Source organism: Calonectris borealis, chromosome Z, assembly GCF_964195595.1.
Source record: "Calonectris borealis chromosome Z, bCalBor7.hap1.2, whole genome shotgun sequence".
NCBI classification, from domain to species: Eukaryota; Metazoa; Chordata; class Aves; order Procellariiformes; family Procellariidae; genus Calonectris; species Calonectris borealis.
Genome location: NC_134352.1, coordinates 29,902,007 through 29,927,251, shown reverse-complemented (window position 1 = coordinate 29,927,251; position 25,245 = coordinate 29,902,007). Strand labels below are relative to the sequence as shown.

At 39.3% G+C, this 25,245-nt stretch overlaps 1 protein-coding gene across 7 annotated transcripts in view; it reads right to left on the bottom strand.

The window, feature by feature from the left end:
• RNF38 (ring finger protein 38) overlaps nt 1–25,245 on the bottom strand; it is a 137,335-nt gene that overhangs the window by 20,221 nt on the left and 91,869 nt on the right. For 5 of the 7 annotated variants that reach the window (XM_075136645.1, XM_075136646.1, XM_075136647.1 and 2 more), the window contains 3 exons: nt 9,141–9,334; nt 3,913–4,126; nt 1,454–1,621 (listed from right to left, as the gene is read on the bottom strand). In XM_075136645.1, coding sequence (XP_074992746.1) covers nt 1,454–1,621; nt 3,913–4,126; nt 9,141–9,334 — 576 coding nt within the window. Of the gene's footprint in view, nt 1–1,453; nt 1,622–3,912; nt 4,127–9,140; nt 9,335–20,048; nt 22,360–25,245 lie in introns of those variants that run through there. The other 2 variants (XM_075136648.1, XM_075136649.1) reach the window with 2 other exon arrangements.

The following is a 25,245-nucleotide window of genomic DNA, read 5'->3' as shown; positions in this document are numbered from 1 at the left end:
TATATATTTAAAGGACAGTTGCATTGTTAGATTTAAAAACATTTTATGAATTGCACAGTTAATACACCTGTTCAAAGCAGAGGGTTAGATTATTAGTATCTGTCGTTTGCATTTCCCTAAGTCCCCATACAGTTTTAGTTTTTTCTCTGTTGTTGTTTCTTAGGACATGTTGCTTTCTTGCCTTGCTGAATTTACTATGCAAGTACTGTTCCAATCTCTGGGTACCCAGTCTGAGATTGCTTTGCTCCACTAACACCACCACTAAATAGAAGAAAAAAGTCGTTTCTCAACCCTCTGCAGGGATAGACACTGACTTATGTAACAGATTTTCACCAATTTGAAAGGTAAGTGTAAATATGGCCCACAAATATTCCAGACCGGCCAGCAGTATGCTGCAGACCTTGTTGTCTCTCATGGGGACAAGATGAATGCAAATTACCCTCACTATGCAACAAGCAGCTTAAAGAAACAGATGGTCACATCAAGGGTTTTGTTTCAGTGTCACAGACTTGTTTATGCTCTCAGGCCACAGAATGTGCAACAGGAAAAGTTAAGTTATACACTGCTGGCAAACGCACAGCTGGCAGAGACCAATGTTTATACCAACATTATAAATCGTTACTGGACACTATATATAGTTTTTATGTATGATATTACAGATTTATACTAGAAAAAGGAGGGGGAAAAAAAGCTGTGACTCTTCCAGCAGGTTCTGCAACCTTCGTCCGTACAGCTGAAACTTCTTGGGGTGTGATTCTTCAGCTCTAGAGCCTGTTAGCACTTAATGATGAAATTTCCACAGAATGGTAGCATCAGAACGCTATGACCTGGAAAGTGGTATCTCTGAGCTGATACATAAAAATTTCTGAGAAAACAGTTCAGATTTTTTCAAATTTAAAGCTGGCAAATTAGCCAATCAAGACACTTTATTTTACTCCCAGAAAGGCACAGAGAGACATAATTATTAAAGAATATTTTGATTCAGCCCTTCTCAGCTTTTAGTGATCTTTCATTATCTTATTACTTCCCAGAAGAAAACTGACTTTGGAATATCAGATCTTTTGTACATAACCAATCCCTGAACAAGGTCCCTACTAAGTAAGATTTCTTTCTAGGTGAGCTGCCTAAAAAAAGCCTTAGAAACCTTCCTCTCACTATCTGAAAGTTATGCAGAATAGCTCCTGCTAAGAAGTCAGTTAATAAACCAGCATTTAGTTTGAGTTAAAAACCATCAGGACTCTATACTATAAACAGTTACACTCTATAAAGACAGTAGGTAAGTACCATATGCTTACCGGCTCTAAGGCCTACACTGCTATGCCACTGCAATTTACCACAGGCAAAAAAAAAAAGGCTATTTCCAACACAATTAAAGCCATACAGACACTGAAGCTCCAAGGTGCCATTCCTATGTCTAAGACTTAAGCTGGTGTAATTACAAAGACCCACTTACTGGGGGAGGCACACTGCAGACTGGAAGGTGCTGCCCACTGAAAACCACTGAGCACCCTGGGACCTGCTGTGTACTGCAGGCTGGGATGTGCTGGCCTGTGCAAAGTGGTATCCCATGTGGAGCCACCGTTGTCACTGTGTATGAGACGGGAACGGTGCCCTGATGGATCTGCAGCAAAAGGAAAAAAAATTAATAACTTACTGTAAACTCTTAACAGCGTCGTACAGCACGATGAGCAGGATAACAAGCTTTTACCTACATACCAGAAAAAAAAATATACTTACAATGAAGGTGTAAAAGGAGGCACATGCTTGTAATTCCTGTTCATTAAAATACTCTTCTCAATGGAATAGTACTTATTGATCAGCAGTTTCTGGGCAAGGTCAAGAGGGATCTCTCAGCTTAAAAACGTTAAAAATTCCAAGGCACTTTAGAGTCACTCAGAAGCATCTCAGACTCCATTAAGCGTGCCCCACCCCCATACTAAGTTTAGTCCTCACAAAATAAGAAGGCAGTAACTTCCACATAAAAGCTAATCTACAAGTAGCTAAAGAATCTTCTCAACTCTGAAGGGACTGATTCAATAATCAGAGACTTGTGTCTTTGAAGAACACGAAAATTGTGTAGACTTTCTTTCTTCCAAAGAGACCAAACTGTTAATTCACTCTCAGACCAACACTCAAGCTAAGTCTCCTAACCTAAATGTAACAGAACAGCTAACTGGGAAGCTGAAAAGCAAAAGTAAACATGACTATGAGGCAGCAAACCCTAAGTATCCACATTTATATTAGAAACAAACCTATGTAATGCTATTTTCTAGCTAGTGATATTCCCTAAAATTTAATCATCAAACTAAGATCCAAAGGTATTCTGGACCTACTTGGTTGTTTTGTGGTCTTTTTGTTTGGTTTTTTTTTTGTTTGTTTGTTGGTTTTTTTTTAATAAAACTGAAAAGGCTTAAGTGTCCGGGAGCATGGATTAATAAAAAGCAATTATTTCAAGGAAGCTCCCTCCTCCTTCATGATCGGTTAAAATGGAACCTGCTTGCTTAAAATGGAACAAGCAAGAACTGCTCATTAGGAAGGTGAGAATGAGTAAAGACAGCTAACCTACTGAACTGGTAGTGTACAGTCAGACACAGAGGCCAAAACAGAACACAGATCACTGAACTGAACTTAAAATCTCAACTTGTATATCACTAACAACAGAAACCAGTCTCAGGAGAGACACCGAATTTGATCTGGTTCTGGCTCGGGTACAAAAGCTGGGCATACAGTGCAATGCTGGGTGTGATTCTGAAATGTTTACTGCTCAGAGTAATAATAAAAAATGACCTCTCAAAATGGTTATGTCCCTGAAGTATAAAACTTCACCATGGAAGACCTCAGTGAGTCTGGAAACACTGACATCTGATCATAGATGATGCTTGGAAGGTAGAGGCAATGGGATGGAACAACTGTTTATCCAGGCTTGTCATGATGTAATCTTGCAACACAAAGCAAGGGCATGATTTGAATTTTTGAAATGCTGCAGCAGTAAAATTGTTCATCAAAATGTAAGGTTGTGGGATGGCTAGAATGGCATTAGCTTCCACCTTTGCACTTGGTCCCAAATGCAAATACTTCCGTACTGAGAACTGCTCTGCACACATAATACAACACACCAGTAGTATGCAGCTGCACTGTATGCAAACCCGTTTTTAAGCAGGGATGTTAGAGTTGCATTCTTTGCACATGCAGTTTGAGAAGTGGACATCCAGATAACCAGTTCTATCTCCCAGCTCATGACTATGTAGCAACTAATGCACTTCTACTGCAGCCTGCTGATTTAACAAACAACAGCAAAGGTTACCTCAACAGGACAACTTCTTTTACAGGTCCTCAACTACAGAATTCTATACCAATTGCTGTCGCAGAGAGGTATTATTTACTTTCTGGACCAACCACATATCTCATTTTTTCATGTCATTTAAGGAGAAGCTGATTAGGCTAGGATGGCTAATTTGGTTATGTGACAATACTCTCACGAGTTCTGCTGCCATGCAGGCAACCAGCTGTAGGTATTGTAAATTCTACTTCTAAATAATGTTTTAACTATTTAAAGACTCCTAAGCTAAGGAGAGGTATTTCACATGAAACAGAACACATTTTTAATTATCATATCACACCTTTATCACATTAAAATAACTTCAGAAGCAAAATAACTGAGGCCTATAGAACTATGCCAATAGTCTGGACTTTCTTTTTGTTTTTTTACTGCCTGCTGCAGTGCTCCATACGCCAGTAATATTCAACAGGAAAAATGCTCTATAAGAGGGCAAATAGAATTTAGTGTTATGTGACTTTCATTGCCAACTAATTTGGGGAGGAGAGAGATCTTGAAGATTTGGGGAGCGGGGGGGTAAAACCCAAACAAAACAGATTTTCAACACCCTTCTGTTTGTATTCTAAACCTCTTACCTGATCATGAATGTCAACCATCACTGCATTCTGCTGTGGTGGGTGAGCAGCTGGGTGCAACATACGAGGAGATACATTCGGTGGGTGAAAGGCTCGGGGCTCTTCTATTGCTTGCTGCTGTCCATAGGAGAGATGGTGATAGTTTTCATCCTGGCTAATGGAATTATGTCTAGACAAACGATCTCTCCTTGTTCTCTGACGTCGAACAGGAGGACTGAAAATGCATTAAAAAAATTAGAGATTACATAAATGACACAAATCCTTCTTAATAACTAAAACCACAAGAGAATCAAGTATCAAGAAATTTTTTACACTGGAAAATTTTACTAGAACAGGTTTATTAGATTGGAATTAAACTTCTTACTGACAAAAGTGCTAAAAGCCTTAGAGATTACACTTTTTTCAGCATAGAAGTGCTTAATAGAGCATAGCTTAATGCTGTAAAGAAAACCAGGAGAAGGACTCTTATGTAAATATTAACCTGTTAAAAAAATGGCACTTGGAATGCCAAGACAAGTGCTCAAAAGTCAAGATAGCAAACTTCAAGAAATTCCGTGCATTTGTTCTAGGTAAAAATCTTTAATTACATGATCACAGATTTCCCCAGGGTCCTTGCTCCAACCAGGCCACAGAATGGTTGCTCACTTAGTGACAGCAGACAAAGCAGTAGACTCCTCTGAAGGAACAAATGAATTTTTCAGCTCTCACATGTTCACTACATAACTGAGTGCCTCATAGAATTCTCTCCAGAAGATCCCAGGAAATTGTGATTGTGGTCATCTTTTTTCTTCAGAGTGGAGAACTGTTGCATAGATTGATTTAGACCACAGCATCTACTTCTTTTGAGCAACTGATCTACAGGCGTAGGGTTTGCTTATGTATTCTTATATAATTGTGTGTATGTTCTGAGCAGAGCTGCTTGAGCCGAGACTTCTGTAAATCAGAGACCAGTGGCTCAGGCTCAACACTCAGAAAATGAGTGTTAAGTAACAAACTCACTATTAGAAGTTTTGATCAAGTCACTTCTCATTTATTTGTAAGGGGAAAGAACTGAAAGCACAAAACCATTCCCCAGTACTTTCAATACATGCCTTCCAATCTCCACAATACATAAATTACAGGTCCCAGAGGCAACAGCAAACTAAAGCTACGTGGGACAAAATGGATTCCCACTTATGGAACAGGCTGAAGGAACCAAACTGCAGAGAAGAGACAAAGGTCTGTGACCATTAGAACATGTCCTCTCCAACAGTGCATGGAAGAGAACTTAAGATTCTTCACTCTCACTACTCCCACTGCTATTACCAAGTTTATTTGATAAAAATCAAATAAACCTGAAACCTATTGGCAAATCCCAGACATTCCTCAAGCTGAGTCCAACATTTGTGCTGCGTGACACAGACATACTCTGGGGAAGGGGGAGCATACTACCAGCTATTCAGATACTACTGTGAGTATATGATACAATGTGTCAAGCCACTGTTGTTCTGCCCTACTTCACAGGGAGGTTATGCCATTATTGCCTTTCTTATAACTGAAACAAATGCTAATTCATGACAGGTCAAACAGAAGGCATAACACCAGACTGTAACACAGCATTCTTAAAACAAAACAAAAGAAAAAAAAAGCATAGCCTTCTTTATCTTTACAAATTACCATGTCAGAACACCCAAGCTGTGTTTTCTTCTAAGCACTGAGAACATAAATTTACAGTCTTACTAATGTATTTGTCTTAATTCCAGCCTCCTTTCCCAGAGTTTTTGTTGCACTCTCCATCTCTGTGTTACCAGTATGATACATCTGTTGCATTCTCATTAGATGAAATTGGTATATATGATTTCTAACCATAGAGCTACTAATGCAAAAGATGTTCTATTTTTTTGTATACTACAGTTGCTTTAAAGTTGCTATTTCCTGCTACGAAACAGAAATGCTCTGAATACTTTAACGTAAAATGTCTATGGAGAATTTTTGTTTGGAAAAGCTGCAGGCATAGAGGACAGTTAAAAAAGACAGCTCCAGTGCTCTGGAAGTAGTAGTACAGAAATTCTCTAACCGCCACCAGCACTTAGACAAGGTAGCTTCTCATAAAACTACTCTTACCCCTGTCTTTGTTAGAAGGACTGGCTTTACTTTTTTATGAACCCAGAATTATGACAAAGTGCAGCCAGCAAAAACTAGCAACACTTCTGGAGTGTTTTTTTGAATGAATGGAGTATCTTTCTCTGGAAAAAGCAAAACTGGATTTTTTCCTATGCAGAATTATAAGGAGACTATATTTTTCATTCAGCAAAATTCAGAGCATCCAGATACATAGCTCTACATGCTTCCTGAATTATTGGAAATGACTTCAGAAGAATTGTCAAGACATGGGTCTAACCTATTATTTAAAATCAGTAACGAACTTGTGCTTGAAGTCTTTAAAAAAAAATCCACAAAAAAACTCCTCTGGTTCTACCTGCACAGTATAAACATGGTAAATGCCCAGTTAAAACAAAGAGACAGGATGGAAGTGGTGAAAAAAATGCAGGAATTCCTACCCTCAGGTAGGAACAGCCATCAAAAGGTATCCATAACTGCAGAGTTAGTATTTGCAGATCTTAGTAATTTCTAACAAGGGTGATTTCTTTGCAGTAACATTCTTAAATCCTGTTAGTTCAGAATTACATTTAAAACAAGGAGGAAAGGAAGCACAGATGAAATGTGAAGCACGGCAATGGCACAGATCTCCCCATTTCACAATGACTGGTAAAGACAAATTGGAATGGTCTTCTCTGTTTCATATAGGCATGCATTATGCTTTTACATTCACAATTCATCTGTACTATAAATAGCTGGACAAAAATAACATCTTTCTGCAAATTCATACCTGAAGGCTACCTTTCTAAATGCAACTTATTTGCTTACAACGAATCTGAAAAAGCCCACAATGAATTAGGGCACTGTTGTGCTAGGCACAGTACAAAATCCCTGATACAAAGAAATAAGGTCTAAATAATAACCCAGATAATGGAAAAAATCCAGATAATAAAAAACCAGCACAGCCTATGCTGACCAACAGGAGTGAACTGGTAGGACAAAAGAGTTAATGCTGATGACATTGGGTCAGAGTGATGTCCACACTACATACACTTCAGAGGTTTTGTTTGCACTTGCCCTAGTCTGTTCCCTTGAGCTGAATGACCATTTGCAACTGGAGTGCACCTTTCATCTTATCTTCATCTGAAAACCTCATTAACTCTGAGACCATTCTGCAATGGGAAGAGAGAAAACAAAGCAGGGAAAACAGGAAATTGGCTTCAAAAGCACATGCATAACCTCATCTAAAGCATTAATAACAGATGCACTCACAATGATCTTAAGGAATCAAGCTTTGATCCATGAGAGTGGTTATTAGTTCTGATACGGCTCCAGAGCATTCTAAGACTCAAAAAGACTCCTGCAAAATAAGAGACATGTATGTGTTGTTCTCCGCAATGATCCTGTTCTAGGAGAGGAGATTGGGTGCAGTACTATTCTGGAGTTGACCTAGAGCCAGCTCAAATGCAACAGTGCACCCAAGCTAAAAAATGCCCTGATTCAAGTGCAGGGAAACAAAGTACTGACACATTCAGATGTCTCTGATTAGAGCAAAAGCAGGTGTTACTACCCAACAGCAGGTGAGCTGGCCCTAGAAAGAGTAATGCTTTGTGTCCACAATGCTGCAGCCAACCTAACAACTCCTGTTAGACTGAACATGGCTCTGCAATGAGGTGTCTCTCCATTTGCAGCACGGTTTACTTGCAAGCCACCGGCCAATACCTCGGTAACACCTGACTGCATTTGAATGTCAGACACTTGTCCCATGCGCATTCATCTCCTACACATCCCATTCTTCTCCTTCATCCCACAGTATATCCAAACTGTCTAGATTCAGCTACTTGGCATTTAGCTTGTTAAACACTCTACTTACTCTGCATGAGATGTTAATGAACATTGCAAAGAAACCTGGGTAGGCTGGCTGGACACCAAGCAAAAATGGCCAAATGCAGCATATTCTAGGCATCTCAGTTCAAACCATTTTAAGGTAAAAAACACTTTGTGGACCAAATGCCCCTGTAGAGCATCCCTGTACCAAACTGTACAAAAGGCCTCATCTTCTGTCTTCACAATAACCACTGCAAGTTCACAATTTAACCTCCTTCTTAAGTTTGACAGGCTGTTTCGAGAGCTGTATATTCAAAATATAATGCCACTGACTGAAAGCTTTCAGATTGATGGACTTGAAGCAAAGATAGAAAACTAGAATGTTTTAAAGTCTCTTGCTTCCAAACTGCCCCTGCTTGATCATAGTTGACAAATTTAATTTGTGGAATCAGAAGAAAACCTGTTATATATTTCTTAAGTCTAACATTTTATGTTCATGAAAAAGCATAGACACTTCAATTTTAGTACAAACTAAGCCACAATATTTCTCAGAAGCGAACAGAGGGACAGTCTGTTTTAACTTGCATTAGATGACTCAGCATTTTTGAGGCAGAATGTGAGGCAATGAAGGCTTGTGTTTTGGATAATTAGTTTAACCAGAATAGTAAAGTAGTCTGTGGTTTTATGCTTTCCTATACTATCATCCATCCACGCACCAGTTCAACCTGGCCATCCAAATCTCTACTCTTCCATGATCATTGGAACTTCTTCCAAAATCTCTGCTTTGAGAGGTTAATGAGCCACAAGCTAAAACCAACATGAAAATCTAACTCCTATCACATGTGAATCACCCATCTCAGCAACCATTTAACACTATGTTAACCTCCTCACCCTCCCCAGCCAGTAGCCCTCATCTTTATCTAGATTGTTTTTATGTACGAAAATAATTGTGACTGCAATGAAAGTTACGGTACTACATCAATAACTCTTAATACCTTTAAAAGTACCTTGATGAGAAAGATTTTTCCTCGCATTTTTCTAAATGCTTATTGCTCCAGTGCAGAGTGAAAGAGAATCAGGCTCAAAAATGTTAATGAGCACTCCTTTCCCCGAGTTGTCTATTCACACAAATTACAGGACAATGCACCAACCTGAATTACTTTCAGTAACTTTTCAGTTACAACTGTAATAACTTACAGCTCAAAGGAAATGTTAACATACTTTGCATATGTGATCTAGTCAGTGCTGCCTGAAATACACCTCCCTGGAGCTGAAATCAGGAAAAGTAAGAAATTGCTTCCCAATCTACACAGTTTGCTTACCTCCTCCTGTTTCGTGCAGGTGTGTTGCATCGTTCCCCTGAGAAGTGGTGTTGGCTGGGCCGAGCCAAAGGAGGCTGCCTATTTGATGTCATCTCCCATGGTCGCATTGGCGGTGATGGGGCTGGTGATCCTGCTGTATAGTCAAAGACTGAATGGGAAAGGCGTTGTCGCTTGGGACTAGGACTGTCTTCGCTCTATGCCAGTGCAAAAAAAACCAAAACAAACAAACAAAAAAACCAAAAAAAAAAACAAAAACAAAACCCACCTCCAGATGAGTGAATAACAATCCATACTTCAATATCGTTTTGTAGTTATCATTAGGAGGGACTTATTGAAGACTGCACTAAAACACCATGAAATTAAACACCTGCAAGTAGTTGCCTATTTATTATCTTTATAACACAGATTTGTAATGGCTCTGTAACCCCTAAAATAATTACTACTAAGTTATATTTTAGCAGCATTGAAAGATAAAAATTCTAACATCCATGCAAAACCAAAACTGTATCAGAAAAGAAAATAACATGAAGAAAATAAGGCATAAACCTATTTTACATCTCTCCTGCCCTAGCATTTATAAGCTACAGAGTATAAAAAGATGTGTAAGCACAGTCTTCACAACAATGGAATCCGTACTTGTCAGTAAGTGGATGTCATACAGAGTTTGCACTCTGCATTGCGCCCCTTTCCTATCAGGTCTGTATTTACATAGCTAATCAGACATTTGCTCTGTACTACAGCCTATTTTAATTCTGCTAGCTCAGCACAGAGGTACCTTGTCCTTCTATTTCTTAGTATAATAATGGTTGTTGAAAAGTACTTACACATAACCTGAAAAAAACCTCATCACCAATCTCTGGTTACGTCTGTGTACTTCACTAAAATTCTGCAAGGACTACACAGTGCCTGGAGTTTTCAGTGCTAGTGATATGAAAGGCATTCACCTTCAAGTAATGTTCTCCCAGTTGGTTCCAAACACAACTACCTACCTCTTCTCTTCATTGTGTGTCCATGCTATTGAATCATTAAATAGAGCTGTCATTCTTGTCAGAAGTTCCCACAGATATGTCTGAATCCAGCACCAAATGCAATAAATGTCCCTCCACTTCACCCCACTATTCTGTCAAACTTACAACACGTCACACTGTTAACAAACATAACAACTGAAAATATAGAAAAATACAAGTTCCACTCCAGAGCTCACTGACTGGACGCACAAAAAAAAGCAACACATGAACTACCACACTAGATCCATCCTTGAGTCCAAACATCACATAGACTTCTCCAACAGAACACTCTTGGTGCAAGCCAAATTGTAATGTTTTGCTGCTCTCTAGTTTGTCCACTCACCCCACCACTTCCAGTTCAGTCCACCACAGCATTATTTCAATTAACCAAAATGACACCAAATTTGCATTTAATTGCAGATGGCTGATGCAGAGAAAACCGAACTTGTCTGTAATGGCTTTGTATTCCTAAACTGCCCCTCTCAGAGCCTGGTAATCCACAGATCGTTAGAGGTCTTATTTCAGATTTACTTGTAGACTAGACTGTGGACCTATTCTGGTTATTAGCTTTACAGAGGCCTATCATTTCTGAACACTTATCAGTTGTTTCTTGGTAGGTTACCATTGACATATTTGTTGTCCTTCAGTGTTCTTTCCAGCGCAAGCACGCTCTTTTTTAACATCTAGAAGTTTTGTCCAGGTGTTTAAGAGAAAAAAGGTATTTTTCCTCTCTTTTGACTTACGGCCATTTTTACTCAATTTTACTCCTTTTCAGCCCCATGCTTTCAAATACTTCAACACAAATTGTAGTTTTCCCCTAATATACCTCACCTCAAGCATTCACTAGTCATGATTTAGGAACAGAAAAAGGTAAAAACCAAGAAAAGCATAAATATAAAGTAAATGGGGGTGTCCATTTTTAATTCTACATCTGTTAGATGCAGAACTATTAGCATCGTTTCCTTAGGGAAACAGGCTGACAATGCATGTATCTGCTTGTTGCTCAATCTCTTTTGAACTCCTTAAACAACTGCACTTGAATTTTAGAGAAAAATAGGTCAAAAGACAGGTATGAACCTGAAAGTTCATAAAAATAGATGGCAGGCAAAGGGTGACTCTTCCAGAAGGCTGCCTGCCCTCAGGAGCTCAACAGCAAAAATCTGGATGAGCTACCCAAGAAGTGCCTTGAGAACAAAGCTTCTGTGAAAATATGCATTTTCTGAGATTTCAGAGAACCTTGCCAAAGGACAAATAGTAAAGAAACTACGCTACATTTGTTCTGCCATTCAGAGTTGCTTATTTAAACTTGTGATGGAACAAGTCCGAGAGAAGGATGATTTGTGACCCAACTCGGAGCTTTCAGGATGGGAGAATTTTTCACATCATGATGACTGAAGTCTATTCAAAGAGAAACACAGGTAATAAAAATGAGATTAATAAGGTATGCTAGGGTCTTGAGAGTGCAAAAGGAAAAGTCAAATGGAGGAAGAAGATCAGGTTTAGGAAAGCTGGCAGAAAACAAAACACTGAAATAACAAATAACTACTGCTGTCCTGCTATATTCTATACATGCCTTTGGCTGGGGATCTCCCACTGCTACTGCCCTAATTCAAATCTGGCACCTTTCCCAAGCATTAACACTAATATCCCTGCTCTGTAGAAAGCAGTCTACTTTGGAAAAACAGTTCTTTGATTATTTTTCCTTTTGTACATGGAGTGCATCACTTCAAAGACAGTGGAGATGCAAACTGCTAAGTTGTTAGCCTTCATCACTCCAAATTACTAACTCACACAGCTATTTCAAACTCCGTAAGTGCTAATTGCCCTCTGTACTAAGCAACTGTATTTTCACCCAAAATTGTTACCCATTAGAAAGAAAATAAAGATAAAATCATTTTTGAACTACATATAAGTATAGATTTAAAACGTAATTATCTCTTTTTCTGTACTGAAAAAGAAGTAACCTGAAGCTAAGCCAAACTTATTTGCAAAAAGATGTCAAAAAAAACCCAACACAAACCGAAACTCAAAGAAGACTTGGTGTTTTATCTTAGCTTTTATTAAGAAAATAATTCTCACGTGATGATTGTAGCAAGGTAATACCAGCATGTGGAAAAGTACAAGGAGCTAATGACAGACACATACTCTCTATAATTTAAGATTTGTTTTCATGTCATTTTCAACAAGCATATGGAATAACTAGATATTGCCAGTATAATTTTGCAATCTACATTATTATTGGTCATTAAGTTGAATAGTTTATTTGTGGAATATGATACTTTCAGCAATGACAGTAGCTCCCCAAATCACTCTAGTTACATCTTGCTAATATTCAAAACATTCTCTGGGATGACTGCTGCTTTTTACAGCTATTATGCTATGTAGTTCTCTCCTGCCCAACAGGCAACAAGAATAGAATGTCTCAGCTATCAAGAACACTGTATCTACCTTTTAACTAACAAGGCAAAAGCACCACCTTATTTTAAATATTAATTAAACAAAAAGAGCACAATGAACACAAATATAGATTACTTCATATTTGAAGGCAACAATATCAGGACAAAGGCATCAGATTGCTACTAGTAGAAGAAGGAACTTAAGTCAGGACACTAAAATCTACAATCTCATCCCTAAAAGTCAGCATTTCACAGACATCCCCAGTACAGTTTTGCCCGATTCTCATCTGTGTACCCTATAAACTCTCACAGTGTAATGGTAACAAATGTGACTAAAGAGTATACCCATTTGTAAAACAACCTTCAAAGGAAACATACTACTAAAAAAATATAAAATTGTTTGTTATACTTTGTATATGTTTCTTGTAGTAATTTTTTATGTTTTATCTAAATGCTGTTCCATTTCATTTGGGAAAGACTAGATATTTTCACCAAGACAATACCCTTTGAGGTGTTTCTTCTCCATTCTCCTTCTCCAGTCAAATTATAAAGATTGCACAAACACACATAGATGATCAACCATCACAGAAGGGAATAATTACCAAAACAATTGTTGCCAATATCTGAAAATCACTCTCCACTTCAATCCACTGCATATTCTCGCTTAATGGTCCTGGGAAGTACAACTCCATACCCTCAATCTCAAATTCAGGGAATAAACTACATCTATTCTGCAGCCCATGAAGACCTTTATTTTAAAAGTAATCTAATGCTTGAAGAGTATTTTCAAGCATAGCCTCTTCCTTAGAAGGTTTTACACAATAAATACAATCTGATAGGTATACCGTATATAAGCCTACCAGGCTGACTAGATAGCTATAGCTGCATGTTTCCTCTTCATGAATGCATACTGAAAAGGCAATGATTTTTCCCATGATATGAACTGGTAAACACAAAAGTTTATAAGCATTATCAAATTTAACTATAGGCATTTAATGGGCTAGTAAACTGAACATTTTGCATATCCTACCTGCAAAGGATCTACACACTCCAGTAACATTCCAGCGTTTCTAATACTCTGATTATACCTACAATAATAGTAAATTCTTGGGCTGAACAGATCACTTATGTCCAAACGCAGTGGCTTATTCAGGACTAAGCTGAGCCAGGACTAAGCTCATTTAAAGTACATTATGTAGCTCCGGTCTAGTAAGCTCTGGAAGAGCTGTGCCACACGACCCTAGAACCAAGACAAAGAAAGTCACTTATGTGAACAATGAAGAAATATGAAAGATGGCATCTCTTCGCCAGTCTGTACCTCGCAAAACTTTAATGAACCCGTCAACTACCTCCAACGGAAATCAGTCAATGTCTGAGAAACCATTCTTATTCTGACACCTTTTATGACAAAAAGTTACTATCTGGTAAAGGGGGAAGAGAGAAGTGTTATTTCCACTGAGGAAAAGGTACACAAAACTCAACTGTTACATACTGTAATAAACACATGCTTACTGACCAATGACAAAAAATGTACATGCAACTATAAACTAATCCAGGATGGGTATTAGAGGCAGAGATATGGTCTTTATTGTAGTCCGCGTATCAGAGAAGTGGGAGCACAAATCAAGCTGCAAAAAACACTGGAGTCTTGTTTCCAAACATGTTTTATTTCTGCTGCAAGAACGACAGCAGTGTATTTCCACAGAATTATTGCACATTAATTCTCCTGTTAAAGTCCTCTGCATAAAACTTAGCTCACAGACTAAGTAGCTAGTATAGTGCTGTGTTTTGGATTTAGTAGGAGAATAATGTTGATAACACACTGATGTTTTAGTTGTTGCTAAGTAATGTTTACACTACTGAGTCAAGGACTTTTCAGCTTCCCATGCTCTGCCAGGTGCACAAGAAGCTGGGATGGAGCATAGCCAAGACAGCTGACCCAAACTGGCCAACAGGGTATTCCATACCATATGGTGTCATGCTCAGTATATAAGCTCGGGGGAGTTGGCCAGGGAGCAGTGACCGCTGCTTGGGCACTGGCTGGGCATCGGTCGGTGGGTGGTGAGCAACTGCATTGTGCATCACTTATTTTGTATTTTTCCCTTCCTCTTCTGTTCTATTAAACTGTCTTTATCTCAATCCACGAATTTTACTTTTTTTCAATTCTCTACCCCCTCCCACTGGGGAGGGGAGGAGTGAGCGAGCAGCTGTGTGGTGTTTGGCTGCCTGCCGGGTTAAACCACAACAGTGCAATAAATTAAGAGCCCTGTACCACAAGTGGCAAAAAAATTACAGATTTGATGGAAAGATGGACTATTTCCAAGCCTAACTCTGTGCTTTTTTCAAGACAAAATAAACAAAGATTATCCAGTTGGACACAGGGCTGCATGACAAAGGACTTGACTATGTATAAAGATTTGCCAGCAGAATCATACTGCGATGACACACAGCTTTTACTGGCAAAAGCTCTTTAGAGGAACTTTACCTGACAGAATAAACATCAGCAATAAGAATCTTTTGCCAGTATAATTGGGTTTGCCTAAAGAATTTTGCTGGCTTAGTTGCATTGGTTAGTGTAGTGATCTTTTTCATTCTGCCAACTGTATGCCAGTTCAGCTAGAGCACAAAACACTGCTTGCTCAACTTCTGCAGTGTTAAGCAGAATTCAGATCCAGCTTCAACCCACCACCATTCACATCACCGTTTCACCTGTTCATGAATAAGAGAGCGTCTGGAACAGACACCATGACTTCTCTGGTAAGAACTGGAAAATTTTATGGCTGTTGATAATAAGCACAATCTGGTACACAAAATGGTAAAGTGGAGGTGAAGTAGGCACAGGGTGAGAAAATAAAAAGTCCAATATTGTCCACACCCAGCATCCTCCAGGCACCAAATACAAACCCTAGAATGTAAACATTCAAGACAACTGCTTTAAACAATGCATCAGATCTTTGCTAAGTCCCATTCAGATTTTACTGAAAAACATCACTACCGTTAATATTCAGAGCCATTTCTTCCTAGCCAAGCTTTGATTTGTGACCAAGAGACAACTTGGAAACGTGGCTGGCTGGGCACATACAAGACAACTTCCTGATGAAGGAACACTAAGGTAATCTGAATCTGGTCTAATGAAAAATTGGCAAAGAAATACAGTCCTTTCCAAATCTGAAAGCTGGCTGAAACAAATCAGATGGCTGAAAGGAAGGCCAAAATGAGCCAGTTCTTGGGGTAGGTCCAAAAGTCCTAAGGGATAGCACCTGGAGTCCTGTGTCCAGTTCTGGGCTCCCCAGTACAAGAGATACATGGACATACTGGAAAGGGTCCAACAAAGGCCACAAAGATGATTAAGCACTAAAGCATCTCTCCTACGAGGAAAGGCTGAGAGAGCTGGAACTGTTCAGCCTGGAGAAGAGAAGGCTCAGAGGGGGTCTCATCAATATGTACAAACACTTGAAGGGAGGGAGGCTGCAAACAGGACAGAGCCAGGCTCTTTTCAGTGATGCCCAGTGACAGGACAAGAGGCAATGGGCACAGACTGAAACACAGGACGCTCCACCTGAACCTGAGGAAACACTTCTTTACTCTGTGAGGGTGACTGAGCACTGGCACAAGTTGCCCAGAGAGGTTGTGGAATCTCCATCCTTGGAGATATTCAAAAGCTGACTGGACATGGTCCTGGCCACCTGGCCCTAGGTGGCCCTGCTTGAGCTGGGGGGTTGGACAAGATGACCCCTGCAGGTCCCTTAGAAACTCAGCCATTCTGTGATTCTGCAACAGCACAAAGGAAAGCACTCTATGCTAAACCCTAGGCTTTTAGAAGCGTTCTCCTGTGAAAGAAGCAAAGCGCAAGTCAAAGAGTCCTTTGGGGTAGAGCTCCAAGAGCTACCCTTGAGACACAAAGTAACCCTGTGAGCATATATGCTTCCCCACTGAACACCACGTACATCTGAGTATTTAAAATGGGATACCATCTCCCTCTGCACTTCAGAAGAGACTGTCATGAATTAAGAAAAACAATATGTAACTAGTACTTGGGATGAAAATTCCACAAATAGTGATCAAGAAACACTAAGCATGACACTAATTGTTCCTATGGCTGTAGCAAAATGCACAGAAAAAAAAGCAGTCCAGAAGAAAACCCCTCCTGGCACCCCCTCTGTGGGATTAGGGAGAAAATATTCTGTATTTCAATTCCTAGAGACTGAAGAGTCCTTAGCAAGGCATATCATTCTGAAGGGAAGCCTACAATATTGCCTCCAACTTGCTTTTGAAATATCGCCACGTGGTAAGAAAAAACCTAGCAACTCCACCTTAAAAGGGAAACCAATCTACAATAACAATGTCAGGCTGACAGTGTAAAATTTGCTGTAGCAGGTTTACACATATCAGGTTTCTTAATAATTCCTGTGCATTAAAGAGCTCTTTTGATATTGAAACAGCAAAAATTTACATAGTATTTAGTAAAAGGAACACAATTTGTAAAATAAGAGCAACACTACCAAACATGGTAGAAAGAGGATGCAAGTCCATCTAATTTTTCTGTATTTCAAAGCTATGATGGTATGTATCAATTAGGCTGTTTCTGTATCTAACAACTGTACCAAGAACACTCATCAGTAATCTTTCTCAGCCATCCATAATTCACTCTCAGTTAACAGGATTAATTCATTATTTACTGATGGTGAGCACAATGGTTGATGTTGTTCTTCAGCAACCAGAATGGACAATGAATCCTCCATGCGAAGTGTTTGTGCAAAAGATCTGAGACATGCTATAGCAAATTGCATACCAATAGCATAGAATATATTCCACCAAATGCATCTCTTCATTTTACTTATGACCAAAACACATTAATAACTGAATATTTAGTTTGTTGTTTATTTGACATCAGGCTGACAGCCATTTCCAGGGTTCCTCTGTATTAGTTCCTTCTCTGAAATGCAATTCTCATTTAACTGGGTATTTAGGATACACAAGAAACAGTATTAAGAGACCCCTATGCCTATACTGCTTAAGTTTCACACACTAAATATTTTAAACGGTCCTAAGAATTTGATTCTTCAGTGTCAATTTCTCATACCAAATGCTGGAATATTTCTTTGCTGCACATGAATTTAAAATGCACAAGAACATTAAAAAACTGTAAAAATCTTAGCAACCTTTTTGGCACACTACAGCACTCTCAATAGCAAGAAGAAAACAAGCAAATTGTGTTTAGTAGGACTACACGTTTCTTATTTTCAAGTTTTACTGCTCATACAGAAAGGACAGTGCAATCCATATGTCACATCTGAGGCATCTCCTTTTCTAATACTGAAGCAAGTTTAAGAGTCAAGGAAAGGCAGCCATCTCAAAGTTCTTCAAATTGAATTCTATCAGTATTTGCTATTGCTTGCAATACTTACTGCATGCAAACAAGAATCCTTTGAAATGTGAAAAGATTTTGCAATCATTTTTCAGAGAAATGAATCAGCAGCATTCACAAAAAAGATAGGAAGTATTTATTTTTATATCACATCAAGGTGTTTCTTCCAAATAGGAATTGTTACCTCTCATAATCCAAAACACCAGCCAAACTTCAAGAAGGGGAAAAAACTCAGCTATACCTCCCTGTCTATTAAAGAACAAAGTTGTTGGAAAAATATTAATTTTACTTTAAAATCTCAATTCATGATCTCAATTTTGAACTCAACTTTGTCAATGGTGTGGGTGATAATAAATGGAAAACAATTCGTACTGTTTCTCCAGATGTTTCCTGCAGTTAACATGCACTATGGTAGCAAGGAAAACCTGTTACGTACATTTAGTAACTCACTAAATATTTGTAAGCTTTCTTTCTTAAAACGGGAAAGTTTAAAAAATTATGCAACACATAGTACTAGTATCCAATAAGATTTTTTTTATATTTTCAGTTTATCATTTCTTACCAGTTCATCTCGAAATTGCCTAACAAGATCTGAGTTAAAGGGTCTATGTTTTGACATCAACATCACCTAACACAATTCAGAAAGTGCCATTTCAGGAGATGGTGCTAGCAGCAACTTCTTAGCGTATACACAGTCCTGGACTCTGATTTTGGTATGTAAATAAAATAGAAGATAAGTTTTTAATTAAAATCACAAATTTGTAGCTACAGAAAGAGGGGTAATTTCCCTATATACAAGGCTGGAACACATTAAACTTTGCATGTGTACCATTAAAATATGTTCATTACTATAAAGAAATTACTTTAAATGTCATAAAATATACTGAAATTGATAGATTTAAAACAATGCCAGAGCAAGAGGAAGTGGTGAAATCAAGACAAGGTGTTCAGATATAGCCACATTTCAAAAAGATCAAGTTTTCAATTTTAAAAATAATTCTGCTCTTTTAGCTGATGGGACAAGAAGTCTGAAGAAAAGTCTGGCTCAAAGTTGTCTTCATACCAAAGTCTTCTCTACATATAGTTTGAACATACAGTATGTATTCACTATTGACTTTCATTTAGGCCTGTGAAACTAATATACAGGTACATCAACAGAGACAGGGTAATTATGACAATTATAAAACAAATCACACACTTCCCACTTAAAGAATTTTTTCCCCACATTAAACTTTCTCTCTATATATATGTACACAAGCATGCACACACATATATGAAACACAATACACAGAAATGAACAAGCTAGTATTTAAGCACTGAAGACTGAAACTTCTTATTCAGGTAAATTAATGTTAAGCTGACCATATTTGTAGTGTTAAAGAATATCCAAACACTGAACTGAGGCATACTGCTACCTAAGCACTTGAACCAGTATTTACAGAGGCATGAACCAATTTTTGACAGAAGAATACATTTTAACCAGCAATTAACATGGATTATTTAAATCAATCCTCCCAAAACTTCAGCTCCCAAAGAGATAACATTTACACTGATAAAAATGTTACTAACACTATTGTAACTGATGTCCTTACTACAATGGGTACAAAGGCAAGTCAGCACTAGAAATTTGTTCCTAGGAAAAGGACTACTGACGAAATACTTCAATGCCTATTGTGATAGAGCATATTCACATTTGGCTACCTTCACTCGCTTTGCTTGTCATCACAACACTGAGCTGCGTTAGCAAAAGATACATGTCTCTGCTCAGCACACCATACTGTTAAAAATTTCTGTGTATAATGCAGCATTATGTGTTCTCAGAAACTGAGGAAAGTCAGGATCTAATTTCTTCAGGAACGTACCACGTTCTACTCTCTACATATTTCCAGTCTCTCCATATTGCTAGAAATTTGAAGCCTCAACAAATACTCTTAATCCATTTTAGGAACTACACAATAAATCCACAAAACAACCTACCTACCTAACTGGTATGACCAAACTGTCATGTAAATACAGAACGTTCTTCAATATACTGCAATATACACACACTGGTATCAGTGCAAAAAAACCCACAGGCCTGAAAATTCAAAGAGGGCAGAGATACTCAATTCTAAGAATAAGGCACTCTAAGTTCTACCTTTTTCAATTTCATTCTTCTCTGGGGAGATCCTACAAAACGAGGGAGAAAACATGTTCCAAATGGCACACAATACAACTGCAACAGTTGTAGTACGTAACTGTCATAGCAGTCTCCAATACCAAAGTGTCAGGGCTCCTCTCACCCTGTATTTCAGTTCTCTGCTTCTCCCACTTCTGACACTTAATTTGTTCTTTCCTTCTTCCAGGCCATTTCCCACATAAAACTAAATTTTCACAGCTGAAACAAATATAAAGGCTTTACTTCATCATTCAGATGGTTTAGGTCAAGTAACCTCTTTGCACCACCTACAAATGGCTGAACACAATGGTATGCCCACTGAGCATAACGTTATGGTTGGAATCTTGTTAACCAATTTCTTGTTAAAATGGATTTATTCGCACGGCAGAACACTATGTGTTTATACACTGCAGAACCACCCTTAATGATAGTACAAATGTAGGATTCTGTTTAAGTGGAACTCCGTTTACCTGGAGTTTAGTAAAGCCTTTGACACCGTTTCCCACAACACTGTCCTGGAGAAACTTGTCTGCTCATGGCTTGGACGGATGTACTCTTTGCTGGGTAAAGAAGTGGCTGGATGGGCAGGCCCAAAGAGTTGTGGTGAATGAAGTTAAATCCAGTTGGTGGCTGGTCATAAGTGGTGTTCCCCAAGGCTCAGTACTGGGGCCAGTTTTGTTTAATATCTTTATCAATGATCTGGATGAGGGGATTGAGTGCTCCCTCAGTAAGTCTGCAGATGACACCAAGTTGGGCAGGAGTGTTGATCATCTGCTAGAGGGTAGAAAGGCTCTACAGAGGGATCTGGACAGGCTGGATTGATGGGCTGAGGCCAACTGGATGAGATTCAATAAGGCTAAGTGCCGGGTCCTGCACTTGGGTCACAATAGCCCCATGCAACGCCACAGGCTTGGGGAAGAGTGGCTGGAAAGGTGCCCAGCAGAAAAGGACCTGGGGGTGTTGGTCAACAGCCGGCTGAATATGAGCCAGCAGTGTGCCCAGATGGCCAAGAAGGCCAATAGTACCCTGGCTTGTATCAGAAATAGTGTGGCCAGCAGGACTAGGAAAGTGATAGTCCCCCTGTACTCGGCACTGGTGAGACCGCATCTCGAATACTGCATTCTGTTTTGGGCCCCTCACTAGAAGAAAGACACTGAGTTGCTGGAGCGTGTCCAAAGAAGAGCAATGAAGCTGGTGAAGGGTCTAGAGCACAAGTCCTATGAGGAGCGGCTGAGGGAACTGAGGTTGTTTAGTCTGGCAAAAGGAGGCTGAGGGGAGACCTTATCGCTCTCCACAACTACCTGATGGGAGGTTGTAGCGAGGTGGGTGTCGGTCTCTTCTCCCAAGTAACAAGTGAGAGGACAAGAGGAAACAGCCTCAAGTTGCACCAGGGGTCGTTTAGATCGGATATTACAAAATATTTCTTCACCGAAAGAGTTGTCAAGCACTGGAACAGGCTGCCTGTGGAAGTGGTTGAGTCACCATCCCTGGAGGTATTTAAAGGATGTGAATACATGGCGCTTTGGGACATGGTTTAGTGGTGGACTTAGCAGTTATGTTAACCGTTGGACTCGATGATCTTAAGGGTCTTTTCCAACGTAACTGATTCTATGATTCTTTTTAAAGCTCATCATATTTAGGCTATGCACTATATATTACAGAGTACTTGTTTTAAACCTACACGGGCCATTTCATTTTTACCAACAGCTTGTATAAGTTAATAGAGTTGTTTTAAAAAGCTTTGGAAAAAAAAATTGTTCTCCATTAGTTGGGATTTGAACACACCTTTTGCCCTCAGTAGCTTGCAGAACTTCATTTTGCATGTGTCAGACTCGCCACAGGCCCTGTGAACATATTAACTCTGCAACAGCGGCTGGTTCTTCTGCCCCTACAAAATACACATATTGGGAAGCTGTCATCTAACAGAAGTCATCTAGACATGTGTATAATCCTTATAATAGGATGTATTGGGTAGAGAACTCAGTCCTCTTAATGTAACTGACAAATTATGGGAGACAGCAAAACCATGAAAGAATTGATATTTTCTGCTAAGTTAACCTGAAAGAGGAATATGAGAAAACACTGCAGGTCCTCGGCTTAAATAAACAGCTTATATTGTGTAGATCTTTTCATTTTCTTTAGAAAATAGGATTATTCTCATGCAAAGTCAGATTAAGTTTTGTTAAAAAAAAAAACAAACCACATGATACGTATCAGATGATATGTGAAGAAGAAAAAGCCTCACTCCCCCAAATGCACTCAAATAAGCATGGTTTGCTGACTTACTTCTCAATCTTCATCCTACATTTTTACTAAGGAGAAAAGAGACATAAGAATTTAAAGCATGCAAGAAATTCAGCAAGATGTGTACTTTTTTTATACAGTCTCAAGCTCTGCCCTACAATGTCACCATCACAGCTATGAACTGTTAAGTCACATTTCAACTACAGGTAAGGTAAACAACCACATATTGAAAGCAGAGCCAGAGAATACAAACACTATTCTAGGTATCTGAGTTTGAGGAAGAGTGCTCTGACTGTTCTCTGATACAATAAGGAAACTGAGAATAAAGAGGAAGAAAGCTTCACATATGATCTCTAACCTATGCTCAGTGTAGATTCACATATAAAAAGACCAAATGCATTGTCGTGGTTTAACCTGGCAGGCAGCCAAATACCACGCAGCCACTCACTCACTCCCCCCACCCCCAGCGGGACGGGGAGAGAATCAGAAGGGTAAGAGTGAGAGAAACTTGTGGATTGAGACAAAGACAGTTTAATAGAACAGAAAAAAAAGGGAAAATAATAATGATAATGATAAAATATACAAAATGAGTGATGCACAATGCAATCGCTCACCACCCGCGCTGACCGATAACCAAGTAGCAATCGGTACTTCCTGGATCACGCCTACCCTTCATATACTGAGCATGACGTCACATGGTATAGAATACCCCATTAGCCAGCTGGGCTGGCTGTCCTGATTATGTTCCCTCCCATCTTGTGTACCTAGCTCAGTCAGTAGGCACAGGAGCTGTCCTTGGACTAGGAGGGCACTTAGCAACAACTGAAAACATCAGTGTGTTATCAACATTCTCCTCATACTAAATCCAAAACACAGCACTAGGAAGAAATTTAACCCTATCCCAGCTGAAACCAGGACATACATACTGGTCTTGCCAGGATCTTGGTGTTCACATGTGAACATTTTTCTCAAATCCATACTCATCCACTTGGAATTTTGCTACTCGTCTTCATAAGTTCCTTCCACAACATTATTTAAAATGAATACCTGTTCCTACTCTTTTATTTCTCCAATCTCTTCATTTCCCCTCTTGTTTTATATTCAGTTCCAATGTCTTCCCAATAGACTTACACACAGAGGACAGCAAAACAAAAATGCCGCCCCCCCCCCCAGCACTTACCATCAAAATCGTTTTAAATGTCTTTGCAAAAGATTCATTTATAAGAATCAGATTTTGAAAATGCAGCTGATCAAAAATATTCAGCACATCACAGCTTTTTTAAAGAACAATCCCAACACATATCACCTAAAGAAATAACTTGAATAAGGAAAAAAAGTTCTTAATTTTTATTTGTCTAGAGAGAAGACCATCTCCTAAAGCCTTCATGAAGATTGCCAGACAGAGCATCTGCTCAGCAGCACCATAAGTTGTGCCATGAATGCTCTCATCCCTGCTCCCACAATGATTTACTCTTACTGCAATATGAAAGAAAAATTTGGCCAGTTCTGTCAGAAATGAACAGAATCAGCAAAGACAGACCACAAGGCTAAGATAAGAGGCTATGGAGGAAGGATAGGGTTGAGCTCATGCAATTGCTGAGTTTGCCTAGGATAGGAACAAAACTGCAAGACTGACAAGATGAAAGGGCTACTTAAACAGGAAGCAAAATACAGCATAGGTAGTGGTGCTCACATGAAGCACAGCACTTTTTTACAGTATCTGAGGTTGTAGTGGGAAATACAAAAAGCAATGTTATTGCGAGTGAGCCAGGAGGTAAAAAGTTCTAGGACAGCAAATCTGAAATGTGCTCACTGAGAACCTGAAACTGTGGACATGAAAAATCATAGAATCATACAGGTTGGAAAAGACCTCTAAGATCATAGTGTCCAACCATCAACCCAACACCACCATGCCCACTACACCATGTCCCTAAGGGCCTCATCTACACGTCTTTTAAATACCTCCAGGGATGGTGACTCCACCACTTCCCTGGGCAGCCTGTTCCAAGGCCTGACCACTCTTTCAGTAAAGAAATTTTTCCTAATGTTCAATCTAAACCTCCCTTGGCGCAACTTGAGGTCATTTCCTCTTGTCCTATCGCTAGTTACTTGGCAGAAGAGACCAACACCCACCTCGCTACACCCTCCTTTCAGGTAGTTGTAGAGCGCGATGAGGTCTCCCCTCAGCCTCCTCTTCTCCAGGCTAAACAACGCCAGTTCCCTCAGCCGCTCCTCATAAGACTTGTGCTCCAGGCCCTTCACCAGCTTCGTTGCCCTCCTCTGGGAGGAGTCTCTATTTTTCTGAGAGGGGAAGAGCAAAGGCACCAGTCTTTTTACAGCTAGAATGCCTACAGAAGACACTAGATTTATGCTGCTTAACTATTTTTCTACTAGGTGAGGAACAGTTCCAATGCAATTCAAACAAACTGGTTGGACAGCAATCAGCAAAATGCTTAAGGTGCAAAAGGGTTTCCTTTCTTTCTTTTCCCTTCCTGCTGTTTTTAAAGTGCTGCTGCTGTTAGCGTTTCACTGCTGTTAAAAGACAAAAAAGCCCTAGCTGTCGATGTTCTGACAAACAGAAATCAGCAGGGGGCACCAAAAAGCAAAGGAAGTTTCCTTGATCTTTCAAGAGCTTAGTGAAAGAGGAACCTACCCACTCCCAAGTGAAGCTAAAGAGTAAAAACCATGAAAATCATCCTGTTAAATCAGAGACCTAGACAAGCTTTGCCCACAACAGAATTCAAATATGCCGTATTAGATTATTTAACTTGATATAGATGCTTACATAGAAATGGAAACCACAAGCTGTATTTCTGCATGAACTGGTTAAGTCAAACCTGTATCTTTCCAGATGTTTCAAGAATCAGTGTTCCCCAGTCAAAAGAACTCTCTGACAAAAAATAGGAAAAAAAAAATTTCACATCCTACCTGT